This window comes from Patagioenas fasciata, chromosome Z (genome assembly GCF_037038585.1).
Source record: "Patagioenas fasciata isolate bPatFas1 chromosome Z, bPatFas1.hap1, whole genome shotgun sequence".
In the NCBI taxonomy this organism is placed as follows: domain Eukaryota; kingdom Metazoa; phylum Chordata; class Aves; order Columbiformes; family Columbidae; genus Patagioenas; species Patagioenas fasciata.
The window spans coordinates 72,062,558-72,074,148 of record NC_092560.1 but is presented as its reverse complement, the minus strand read 5'-3'; the positions used below and the strand labels follow the sequence as shown (position 1 = coordinate 72,074,148).

General features: G+C 43.4%; 1 protein-coding gene across 6 annotated transcripts in view; it reads right to left on the bottom strand.

The window, feature by feature from the left end:
* KANK1 (KN motif and ankyrin repeat domains 1) overlaps positions 1-11,591 on the bottom strand; it is a 128,285-nt gene continuing 116,694 nt past the window's right edge. For all 6 annotated transcript variants that reach the window (XM_065860680.2, XM_065860682.2, XM_071802883.1 and 3 more), the window contains 6 exons: positions 10,016-10,103; positions 8,030-8,249; positions 5,191-5,333; positions 4,457-4,657; positions 1,627-1,725; positions 1-992 (listed from right to left, as the gene is read on the bottom strand). In XM_065860680.2, coding sequence (XP_065716752.1) covers positions 930-992; positions 1,627-1,725; positions 4,457-4,657; positions 5,191-5,333; positions 8,030-8,249; positions 10,016-10,103 — 814 coding nt within the window. In that variant the 3' untranslated portion in view covers positions 1-929. The remainder of the gene's footprint in view (positions 993-1,626; positions 1,726-4,456; positions 4,658-5,190; positions 5,334-8,029; positions 8,250-10,015; positions 10,104-11,591) is intronic.

Below are 11,591 nucleotides of genomic sequence, written 5' to 3'. Positions count from 1 at the left end.
GAAGTAAAACAGCATAATGAAATTTTATTCTGAAAATATGGCAAGAGTCTAAGGCACTTCAAACATTTCAATACACATGACTAAAGTGAATGTGACAAGGTAATAGCATTCCATAAATATGCACCGAGAACTACACTCAGTTCCACTCAAGGGGAATATACAGCTGGTATCTAATTTTACTCTCCAATAAACATGTATGGAGCTTATAGACTGATGCAGTTAATAAAAATATGGTAACAGGACATGTAATTCTTCATGTAGTTTTTAATTATTAAGGAATATAAAATGTTGAAAATACTGTGCGAGTTAATTTTATAGATACTAGTATCTTTCATATAAAAAGTTATACATTATCCCCAATTAGCAACAACTTATTTAGTGAACTTCAGACCTGACGAGAGGCTCTATCCCCAACATCTACCCACTCACCCACCAGCTCAAGATCCACGGAGCTGACTATATAAGCAACTGCGACTTCTGAATTTCAAAGTAATTAAAAACACCAAAATCACATTGGAATGAAATTTATTAAAACATTACTGTGATAAAGTCTAGGCACAGTAAATATAAATACGTTTTAGAATGATTAAAACAAGTCACTGGGAGACCCCTGCATGGATAGCTTTAGAAGTCTTAGGCTGCATATAACATAGGAAAGGATAATCTATAGCAAAGAAAAACAGGATGTATGCCAGAAAGACAAGCAGGTGAGCAAAAGAACAGTTCTGGCTAAGGTTCTCAGCTGAGCACTACTTAACTATACGCTTGCTTCAAGTTTACAGTTTTCTATCTTTAGCACTAGATCTCTGCTTTCACTTTGCTGGTGAGTTCAGGCACAAGACAATTACATTCAGTATCTGTCTCAGTAAAACAGTAACATTTAGCAGCTTAAAGATGGCATAGGGATTTTTACAGATAATCATGCACTACTACTCAAACGTGGCTCTGTGGGTGGGACCAGGAGATGTCTTTCTGCTAAGCCTAGGAGTGCCCTAGAAAAGAGGAAAGAACAATTAATCAAAGGGAAATTATTCCAGCCAGCCGAATGAGAACACAGCGCTCACAAGCACCCTGCTCAATTCCTTGCCTCTAATTGCACAGATTAATTTTTTTTTTTTTAATTTTAGGAAGAACAGTGCCAGCTATCACACAATCTGCTAACTGTGAGTGTGTGTTGTTTAGACAGCGAAATGTTTAGCAGCAGTTTATCAGGACAGTGAGTTGAGGCTCCGAGAGCAGGTGGATATTTGCCATAACACTTAGGACAGCTGTAACTCTAGAAACAGCTGCGTTTTGGTGACCAGGTCAATAATTAGCATTACAGTAATGGAACAGCACCTCTGCACAATAGCCAGTCAGTGAACCTTGCTAGTGTGCTGTCTTCACCCCAGATAAAAGGGAGGAGGTATCCATCAGCCAGGGTCCAGCCTTCTGCAGACAACTGGTATTTAAAAATGTACACTTCACTTACCAGCATAAAAATTATCCTGTGCATAAACCTGAAAATTCATACGTTCTATGGCGGTACAGCTCCTGAGTGTGGTTGTGTAATTTTTTGTTTATGTTTTACTACTAAGTTGAAGAGCAGCAAGTTAAAATGTAAACTGCAGGGGGTTGTGTACTAACCGGTGACTGGGTTTTGGAAAAGTTGACATGTGCATAAAGAAGAACTGCTATGTCCTTATGTCCAGCTTCCAGGGCTATTGAAAGTGCTGTGCTGCCATCCTGAGAGGAGAAAAGAAGAAATAACAGAATTAGTACTTGTGTGCATTAACAGACCTCTTAAAAGCCCCAAGAGCTGGGCTAATTTAGAGTCTTGTTTAATTTCTTTTATTATAATTAAGTGACAATAGGCCTCGCACTGCTGTTTTATGAGGCAGTCCAATTGTCAGAGGCCTCGTAATTTCGCTCAATGAGGAGTCTCGATTATTGCTGAGGAAGAATGAGCATGCCATTATCACTATAATGTTACATGTAGTGCTGTGTAAGACCAGTGATTTCAGAAGATTGGTCTGAGAGAAACGACAATGTCAGTGAGGAGTGGAAGAGAAGATAGGGGAGGGATAAATGCTAATCAAATATCATTATAACTCCTGTATTATAATGATAATTGTTGTGTTATGGCTCCCACTAAGAGCAGTTGCATTCATAATTCCAAATGCTCCTTGATGCAAGTCTTACTGCAAACTAATGGACTTTTCTGGTCAAATACTGTCTCCTCTGTTTTTCAGAAGATACTGCTTTCAGAAACCACACCTGTTGAGGCTGCTAGAAGCAAAGACTACTTTTGTCTAAAGGGTAATAAATTGACCTGCTGGTTTCCCTATGGACTGTGTTTGGTCCAGGAAGAAGCAGATGTCAGACAACCTCTGATGTGAACCCCTGAGCTGTCAGAGGGTCACAGTTGTACGAAGCTGCCATATCCCCAACTGTGCCTTCCTTGCTTCCTTCCCTTCCTGAAACTGGTGCATCATGTGGCTACAACCCTCAACACCAGGCAGCTGAGCTGGGTTCTGCAGCAGGTGAAGTCAATGAACAGAAATTATGTCTCTGCCTCTCTGCAACAGCTTCAACAAATAACCACCCATTGCCCTCCCAAATCCCAGGCACAGGCTCCACTTCAGTGCTCAGTGGGTGAAAGCAATAGGAAGAACGGAAACATAACCCAAGAATTGATGTTGTTAATGAGAACACGGTACTGGCAAGAAAACAGTGAAGTCAACATTTTCAAGCTTGAGCAGTCTAGAGATCCAGTTGTCTGCTGATAGTGGAGGCTGCAATGATCTTTGCAAACAAGAAATATGCAAGTGTCCCATTTGGTACTGTCAAGCCTGTATCTGTTTATTGTTAGGACAATGTAGCTTCATGACCAAAACCAAACCTGTAAGTCATGGTGTAGATACCGTGTGAACATTCTGTGAAGAGAAGCATAGGGCTGGTGTTTGCCATGGACACAGAAATCAACACAGGAAGGTCATGAAGTCACCAGATAAGGTCCTAACTGAAAACTGTAAGACTCCTGGGAAAGGGGGAAGGAATGTGAGAAAGGAAGATGTTTTACCATGGGCTAGCAAATGGTTTATCTCTTCTGGTGGACTGCATCTGGAATATTGCGTCTAGTTCTGGGCCCCTCAGTTCAAGAAGGACCGAGAACTGCTGGAGAGAGTCCAGTGCAGGGCAACAAAGATGATGAAGGGAGTGGAGCATCTCCCTTATGAGGAAAGGCTGAGGGAGCTGGGTCTCTTTAGCTTGGAGGAGACTGAGGGGTGACCTCATTAATGTTTATAAATATGTTAAGGGTGAGTGTCACGAGGATGGAGCCAGGCTCTTCTCGGTGACAACCGATGATAAGACAAGGGGCAGTGGGTGCAAACTGGAACACAAGAGGTTCCACTTAGATTTGAGAATAAACTTCTTCATGGTGAGGGTGACAGACACTGGAACAGGCTGCCCAGAGCGGGTTTGGAGTCTCCTTCTCTGAAGACATTCAAAACCCATCTGAACACATTCCTGTGTAGCCTCATCTGGGTGTTCCCACTCTGCAGGGGAATTGGACTAGATCATCTTTTGAGGTCCCTTCCAGTCCTTGACATTGTGTGATTCTGGCCACTGCCACTGGTTTCGGCTGGGACAGAGTTAACTTTTTTCCTAGTAGCTGGTATAGTGATGTGTTTTGGGTTTAGTATTAGAAGAATGTTGGTAATACACTGATGTTTTTGTTGTTGCTGAGCAATGTTTATACCAAGTCAGAGACTTTTCAGCCAGAAGGCTGCAGGTACACAAGAAACTGGAGGGGGCACAGCCAGGAGAGCTGACCCAGACTGGCCAAAGGGTTATTCCATACTGTGTAATGTCATGTTCAGTCTATAAACCTGGGGAGTTGGCTGGGAAGTGGCAATTGCTGCTCAGGCATTGGCTGGGTATCAGTCAATGGGTGGTGAGCAATTGCATTGTGTATCGCCTGCCTCCCTCCCTCCCTCCCTCCCTCCCTTCCTTCCTTCTTCCCTCCCTTCCTCCCTCCCTTCCTTTCCTTCCTTCCCTTTCCTTCCTTCCTTTCCTTCCTTCTCTTTCTTTTGCTATTATTCCCTTCCTGTCCTATTAAACTGTCTTTATCTTAACCATGAGGTTTAATCTTTTTTTAATGATTCTCACCTATTCTGCTGGGGTGGGGAGAGTAAGCAAATGGCTATGTGTGGTTTTTAGCTGCCTGCCAGGCTAAACCTACATCTACTGCTAACCACAAAAATAGTTACTGGGTAAGTCTGTTAGAAAAGCAGAGACACTAGCTGAATAATCACAGCACTTGCTACCATTACGCAGAGGATTCATGCATTGGTGCTGCGAGTCACGTAAGCAGATTTCAGCAGATCTCCACTGCACCAAAAAATATGAATTAGAAAAACATTCCAGAGTGAAGAAACTGTCTGATGAAGCACTGTCAGGAAATGCAACTCACATTGTCCTCGAGGGTGCCATTACACCCAGGCTGAGCCAGCAGAAGTTTGACAATCTCTACGTGTCCGTGTTCACTAGCACACATCAGAGCTGTAGAGCCTTCGTCATCCTGGATATTGACGTCTGCACCACAGGCCAGTAAAGCTTTCACCATGTCTATCCGCCCATGACTCACAGCTAGCATCAGGGCGGTCTGACCAGCCTGCATGGAAAGAAGAGGAAAACCTAAATCACCACGCAGACAATCAGTGACAAAGCATGCACACTTATTTTTTGGCACTGTGCTGCTTCTAGGGGGAAATAAAAAAAAAAACTATTGTTATTTTATACAGCACTCGAGGCTCTGCTTACCATAATTTAAACACCTTTTATGTATAATATACCCTACATTCACACAGCTATTTACTACATTGAAGTAAGATAGTGGATCTATCTCCAGACCTCTGGAGTTCTTTGGAAGGAGCTAAACGTTGCAGAATTTGTAAATTACTCCTAAAATTCAGTAATGATTCTCTCCTATATTTATTTTTAGAAGAGATCCAGACCTGAGGCGCAACTATTCCTACACAGCTCTTTTGTATACAGCAATCAAAAACATAAGCACAAACATCACAGACCGCAGAGAGTGAGAGTGAATAAGTGCAAAAGCTGAACCGATGGAGCAGGGATGGCAGTGTGGAAGGCAAGGGAGAAAGCCACAGGAGTAGGAATGATGTCTTGTGAACCGTGACTGACCTGGCTGGCTTTAGCGTTCACGTCCCCACAGCTGAACAGTTCCTCCACTATCCTCATGTCCTTTTCTGCTTCCACAGCTGCAAGCGCAGCAAGCATGATGGGGGTATAGCCGGCCTTGTTCTGATGATTTACGTTACAGACATCTGCAGAGGGATGAGATAATTTCTTTGGAAAGCAGGAACCCAAAAAGCAGCAATTGTGCTAATGAACTGAATAAACTGTTAGTAGAACAGCCTATAAAAAGAAAAGGCAGCAATTGCTCTCATAATGGAAGCAATTCAAGGGAAAGTGGGGAAGAAAAAAAATAAACGGGTGCTCTTGAGTCTGAGAAAGAAAAGGATTCTCTGCTACTATGTGTGCAACACAAAGGAGAGCACAAAGCCATTTTATATGCCATCATTTAGGGCCTTCTTTGTGCATTTTTTATCTTTTGTAAAAGCAAGTGGTCTGAAATCTGACATGACCATCGGGGTCATGGGTCCGAACCCCAAGAATACCATAAGGAGAGTCTCTAAGCTCCTCTCCTGAGGGGATCCACACTGCACACCAAAAAAGGCCCAGCAACATGGTCAGTGGAAAAGCTGTTTCTCTTCAGCCCAAATATTTTCCTGTAACTGGTGTTATTTTAAAGATCTGCAACGGTACTTTGACATGTTTTGGAGCTGCAGAAAAATCCTTTCAACTAAAGACTGTTTCCAGCTCTTCAGAGGATTTGACTGGGAGCAAAAGTACTCTGGGAACAAATACAGCCAAATCTTCTAACTAGTGCCAGCAGCTAACAAGATTTCTCCTTTTCATTGAAGTCTAACCTCCAGTCTCTGTCTCTCAAATTCTGCAGAAATCCAGCATGGTAATTAGTTTACCAGGCAGCAGGGCTTTCAGTGTGCTCACCGTATTGGAAAGCAAGGACTCATACTTACATAAACAGTATCCCTAGGCTTGGGTTTAACTTGCACAACAGATATCTTAACAAGCAAAACTGCTTTAGGAAATCCTTCAGATTTATTACCAAAGGCACTTTTTTTTTTTAACTGAAAAGAACACTGCAGAAGCGATACAAATGCAGATGTAAGAAAATGCACATTTTTTCATGTTCCGTAGACATCACCTGTGATACCTTATAACCCGTAGCCCAACGTTACTTTCAGAAGTCACTTCTGGGAAGACACTGAAGCCACAGAACATGACACTCTGCTACATGCATTACTTCATGAGTAGTGAATAATTATTGGAAGTAATGCTCTCCTACCCTGACTAGACTACTTCAGCAGAGGTTCTGAGACAACATTTCAGCTCCTTTTCTACAGGGCTAATGACCAGAACTGTTTTCCTGTTTGTCCTCTTGGTAACACTGCATGGTGATACGAAGAGTCTCTTGTCTCATCTGTTCCTCCCACCAAGCACACAGATGTGGAGCTCTTGGACCAGGAATCTGCCTGTGATATAACAATATTGCAAAGCTGACTGTAGTGACCATTTAAACATAATCCAGAGGGAGACAGTAGAAACCTGAAGGAATTTGCCTGTTTGCAAATACTTCCCAAGCACTGGCACATGCAGCGTGCTCCTGCACACCTGGCGCTAGCCCCGGTTGTTGGATTTTACAGCTAAAACCCGCTGTTTTCACAGAAATATACCAGCTGCTGTAAACTACAGCAGTCCGGACTCCCAGAGCCGATGAGGGTGCTCATGCTTTCCTGAGGTACCCAGGGGAGCGGAGGGGCAGGTTCCTCCCAGCGCTGCGCTGCAGAGCCAGCCTGCTGCTGTTTCACTGTGCTCCTGACATTCCCTGCATTCCCCCGCAGTGACTCACTCTTCCCAACAGGCTGCCTTCAAATGGGACCACAGATTTCAAAGCACTCACTGTCCTGCCCAGGAAGTCTCTGCAGTGGCAGATGCACTGGGTTATCAAAGTTGAGATTTGTATCATTAATATCCTTGTTTATCTGATGTCACCCTTCTGGATTTGTAAATATTGCTAGGTTTACGCTCCAGGCATGTCACTGGTCTAGTTAAGCTTCACAACCATGACAAGTTTTATAACCAGTTCAGGGAAACAAACTTCAATCCAGGAACAAAACTAGCTTAAACAGATTGCATCCTGCTTAGGACCAACTTCAACGTGTGACACCTTCTGCTGACTGCCTTCTGGCTTAGCACATGCAGCGAGCAGGTGCTCTGGAGTCTCCCCTCTGCCATTACCCTCTCTGCATGTGTGTGGCAAGGGGATTGAGAGAGGAAAGCAACAACAAAAGCAACTAAATGAAGCATCATCACGTTGCTCATGGATCAGGGAAATGCTCCTGCATGGCAGAATGCCGTATTGCTTCAGTTTCTCAGGAGAGAAGCACAGAAGTGCCAAGGCAGTGGCCAGAAAAAACTTCTGTACTGCTCTAGTAAGATACATCTAGACTACTTTGAATGTTAAACATCAACGTTTATACCTGAATTCATCTTCCTCCACCAGCACCCTGCCTTTGGCTGAGCAGCAGCTGTGCTGCCTCCAGAGAAAACTGCTGTGGGCTGGTGCTGCTGAGCTTGGACAACAGTCCAACAGTCAGGGATCTACCTAAGTGTCCCAAACACTGGTCAACTCTGCATGTAATTTACTTGAGTGTTTTTGTAACTAACTTCTTCAAGAGCTACCATCATCACCTCCAAAGTTAGCAGCAGAAACAAGGATTCTAGACTACCCAAGTGAGCCACCGTGTAACTGTTAACAGTTAAAACAGCTGCTGGAGGAAGCCCAGACGTGACCCCTTGCTCATCAAGAATTTGATCTCTGAGTATTGCGAAAAAAAAAAAAAAATTAAAAAAATATGGAAACAAGTCAACCTACTTGCATCCAGAAGAAGCTTTACAATTTCAAAGTTAGAATGTGAGACGCTGTAATGCAGAGCTGTGTTTCCATTTCCATCCGCCATATTGATGATATGTCTGAGGACAGCAGGAGAAATCTCTTCAAAAGCAGTTATGTAGTCTCCAACCATTTCAGGAACAGCCGACTTCTGACTTGAGATACGAAACCACTCGTGCTGGATGGTATTTAAACAAAACCTCTGCCAAAACCAAGACAGAGAAATTGACATACGGGCAATGTATTTAAAGGATTTTCCGTCCCCCAAGTCAGTGATGCAGGAGGTCAAGTCTTTTTTAGTCAAATGTGGGAAGAAAGTATTCAGCTCACAAACAAGATGTACGGACTGCAGCTTCCTCTCTGACTAAAGCCCTCTTTATAAACACCAATTCTTTACCTCCTCTCATTTCACCTGATTTTCAGGAACGGTTCACCTCTGAGGGTGTGGAATTTTAAGATGAGTTACCCCCCGGATTAATGGGTACCAAATACTGCTGAACAGAAAAAAGACTTGAAGTAACTATTTCCATGAAATCCTTAACAAAGTTCATAAATCACTGATGAACCCAAGACTACGTGCAGTGGAAATGCACATTTTTCGGGAATTTAACAGCATGCAAAGTAATGAGGCCCAGTCCCAAGGCATGAATTATCAAATGCACTAAGTACGGGAGAACTGGCTTGACAGCTGTTCTGCAGGAGAAGAGCTGGGCATTACAGAGGATCACAAGCTGAACATGAGCCAACAACATCACACTGTCATGAAAAAAGCAAATACTGTTTTGGGGTGAATAAACAGATTTATAGCTTTCACGGCATGTGACGCAATTCCTTCAGCAGCTACAAGATCTCAGTATGTTGGAAGAGGTTGGGACAATTTACAGAGATCTCTAGCTGTACTGAAATTTACCCTTTTTGGACAAAACTTCTTTATCAGCAGAGAGAACAAGAGCTGATTAGTCTGCAGTTTTCATATACAAAGCACCACTTATGCTGGCAAAGACTTGAAGCACAAGAAAGAAACATGTAAATTCAAATTACACTTCCAAGACAGAGATTATCACCTGGTTATGACATTTTTGACACTTTCAACTCTGACTTGGCCTGAAGCATTTGTTATTTGAATGGCTGAACTACTCCTGAAGGACTAACAGGTGATTAAAAACTACTCATCATGACTGTATTATATTAAACCACCTTTCAAAACCCTCGTTGGACCACAGATGTCATAACTAGACACAGACAATATTTGCGTCTGTTATGTTATTAAAGACAATGTTATTGTCTTCAAGAAGCTGCAGATGCTTTGTAGCAGAGGCGACTGGCACTGGATTGTTGCCTTTTACATCACCACACAACTCTTAACAAGCGCAAAATTCAATTTCATACCACTTAGCAGTGTTCCTTTGCTTTCAGATTGCCCTCAGAAAGTAGCATAGACAATTCTTATATGAGGCATTTGGGCAACTGCAATTCGAAGCAAACACAACCTTATTTCTTGAGACTAAGCATTAACAATGAATCCTCCTTACTCTCTGCTGGTAAGCGAGACAGAAACAGTGTCCCCGTGCTTAGAAGGCAGAGCACATTCAGTTTCAGAACAGACTCTGAGCTTTTGTCATGGGAAGAAAACAGGCTCCTCACCCTGTTCAGTCTGTTAATGAGAGGCCTGAGAGCCATCCACAGCAGTGTAAAGCAATTACAAAAATAATAAGTGAATGCACGGATGTGTTGAAGTTAGTGTTTTTATGTGTGTGCCTCGGGATGACGACACCCCAGCACACAAAGCACAAGTACGTTCTTTGGACAAAAGCCTCCTGACAGAAGAAGCAGTTTGTGACTCTTCTGGGAAAGATGAAGTCCTCTTCTGCCTAGCCACTGTGGTGCTGGTCCTGCAAAATGAGAAGTTACCCCTCCCCAAAGTTCTTCTGTTGCAGCCCAGAGAGAATTTTGCCCTGCATTGCTTACCACATCTTTGTTGGTCAATGCCTTGGGGTCATCAATGTTGTTTCTCAGCAGGTAACAGGCAGAAAGCATCTTTTCACTTAGTTCGTACCTGAGGGAGACAGCAGAATACATGGTGCATTTCAGTTTTTCTCTCAATGTTTCAGCACAGAAACATTTACCTTTCTGAACGTCATGAGAGAATGAACGTTTTCAGGCAAGTCATCAACTGCTGCAATGCAGAAGAGGCTCTGGCGGCTCTTTTCTGCGGGGACTCCCTCCCTCCACGGCACACGGAGCCGCTGGCAGGGCCACGGACCTCCGAGAGGAGGAAAAATGTGTTTCCCAGATGCAGGTGGGAGGAGCAGTGGGAACAGAGAGCAGGCGAGGGCTCACTTCTGTGCTTTAGACTTGGCAATCTTCTAGTGGAAATTCTCACCTACTGCTCTATGACTGCAGAGCATGTGTTACATGCTCTGTGCTTTGATTACTTGATTAACAAGAGGAAATGCCAATAGTTGTGATGGAAATGGAATTAACCAGTGGGAAAGGGCACAGGCGGTGCCTCCCTGCCGGCTCCTGCTTTATCCTGTTCACCCAAAACAGGCTTTCTCAATTCATCCACTCTGGAAATTTAGTCTTTCTCGAGTTCCCCTTCATATTTGTGCTTCTGCCCCCTTTCCAGCAAGAATTTAAAAGCTCAGGGAACAGCTGAAAAACAATAAGAAGGCCCATGCACGTGCCACATGGCATGCCAGGCTGTAGCCAGCCATCTCTGCCTGTCAGCTGCCACAGAGCATGCAGGTAATCTTCCAGGGAAATTCTCCCAGCCAGGGCAGAAGCTAACACACTCGTGTGTACGGCAGGCAATTCAGCCCTCCAGGGTTAGAAGCCAGCTGCTGGTGCTTCCAGAGCAATGAAATACTCCAACATCACATGGACCACGCTTTGTCCCACAAGGTCATGTGCCCTGCCTCTTCCCTTCAAAGGGCATTGCCAAGGCAGCCCCAGGTACATATGTCTATGTACTTGGGGTGTCCTGCTGCCCCTCTTCACCATCACCCCTTGCTAGGGTAAACAAATCAGAGAGCTCCTTTGTGAAACTGCCCATCTTCGTAATGCCACCTGTGAAATAACAGGCTATCCTACAGTACTTTAAAAGTAAAGCTCAGGGGACTTCAAAACTCACAGCTACAGGGCCTACAAATAACTCATAATGATGGATTTCTGCATCCCTTTTATTTAGCAGTTGATAATTACAGCTAGGTTTGATGCTTAGCTTCAACTCCAGTGAAACGTAACGTATTAGTTCTGTCTTAGCACTCTTACTGTTATTCCTCCACTAACATAATTTTACAAGCCAACACACTTGTAAACATCCGGCAAATTCAGTATCTATAAAATATCCCTTTACTGTCTGTTTATACTTCCTTTTGATAAAGAATCAGTAAAAACTCATCACACTACTGCTTTCCATGTGCCAAAATAAAAACATGCCTTGCTTGTCAAATGCTACCTTACATAGCTCCTTACCAGCAATTTCAAAAGTAACTTAGACATGAAATGCTGAACAAATGCATGACAGTGGCCATAAAGTATA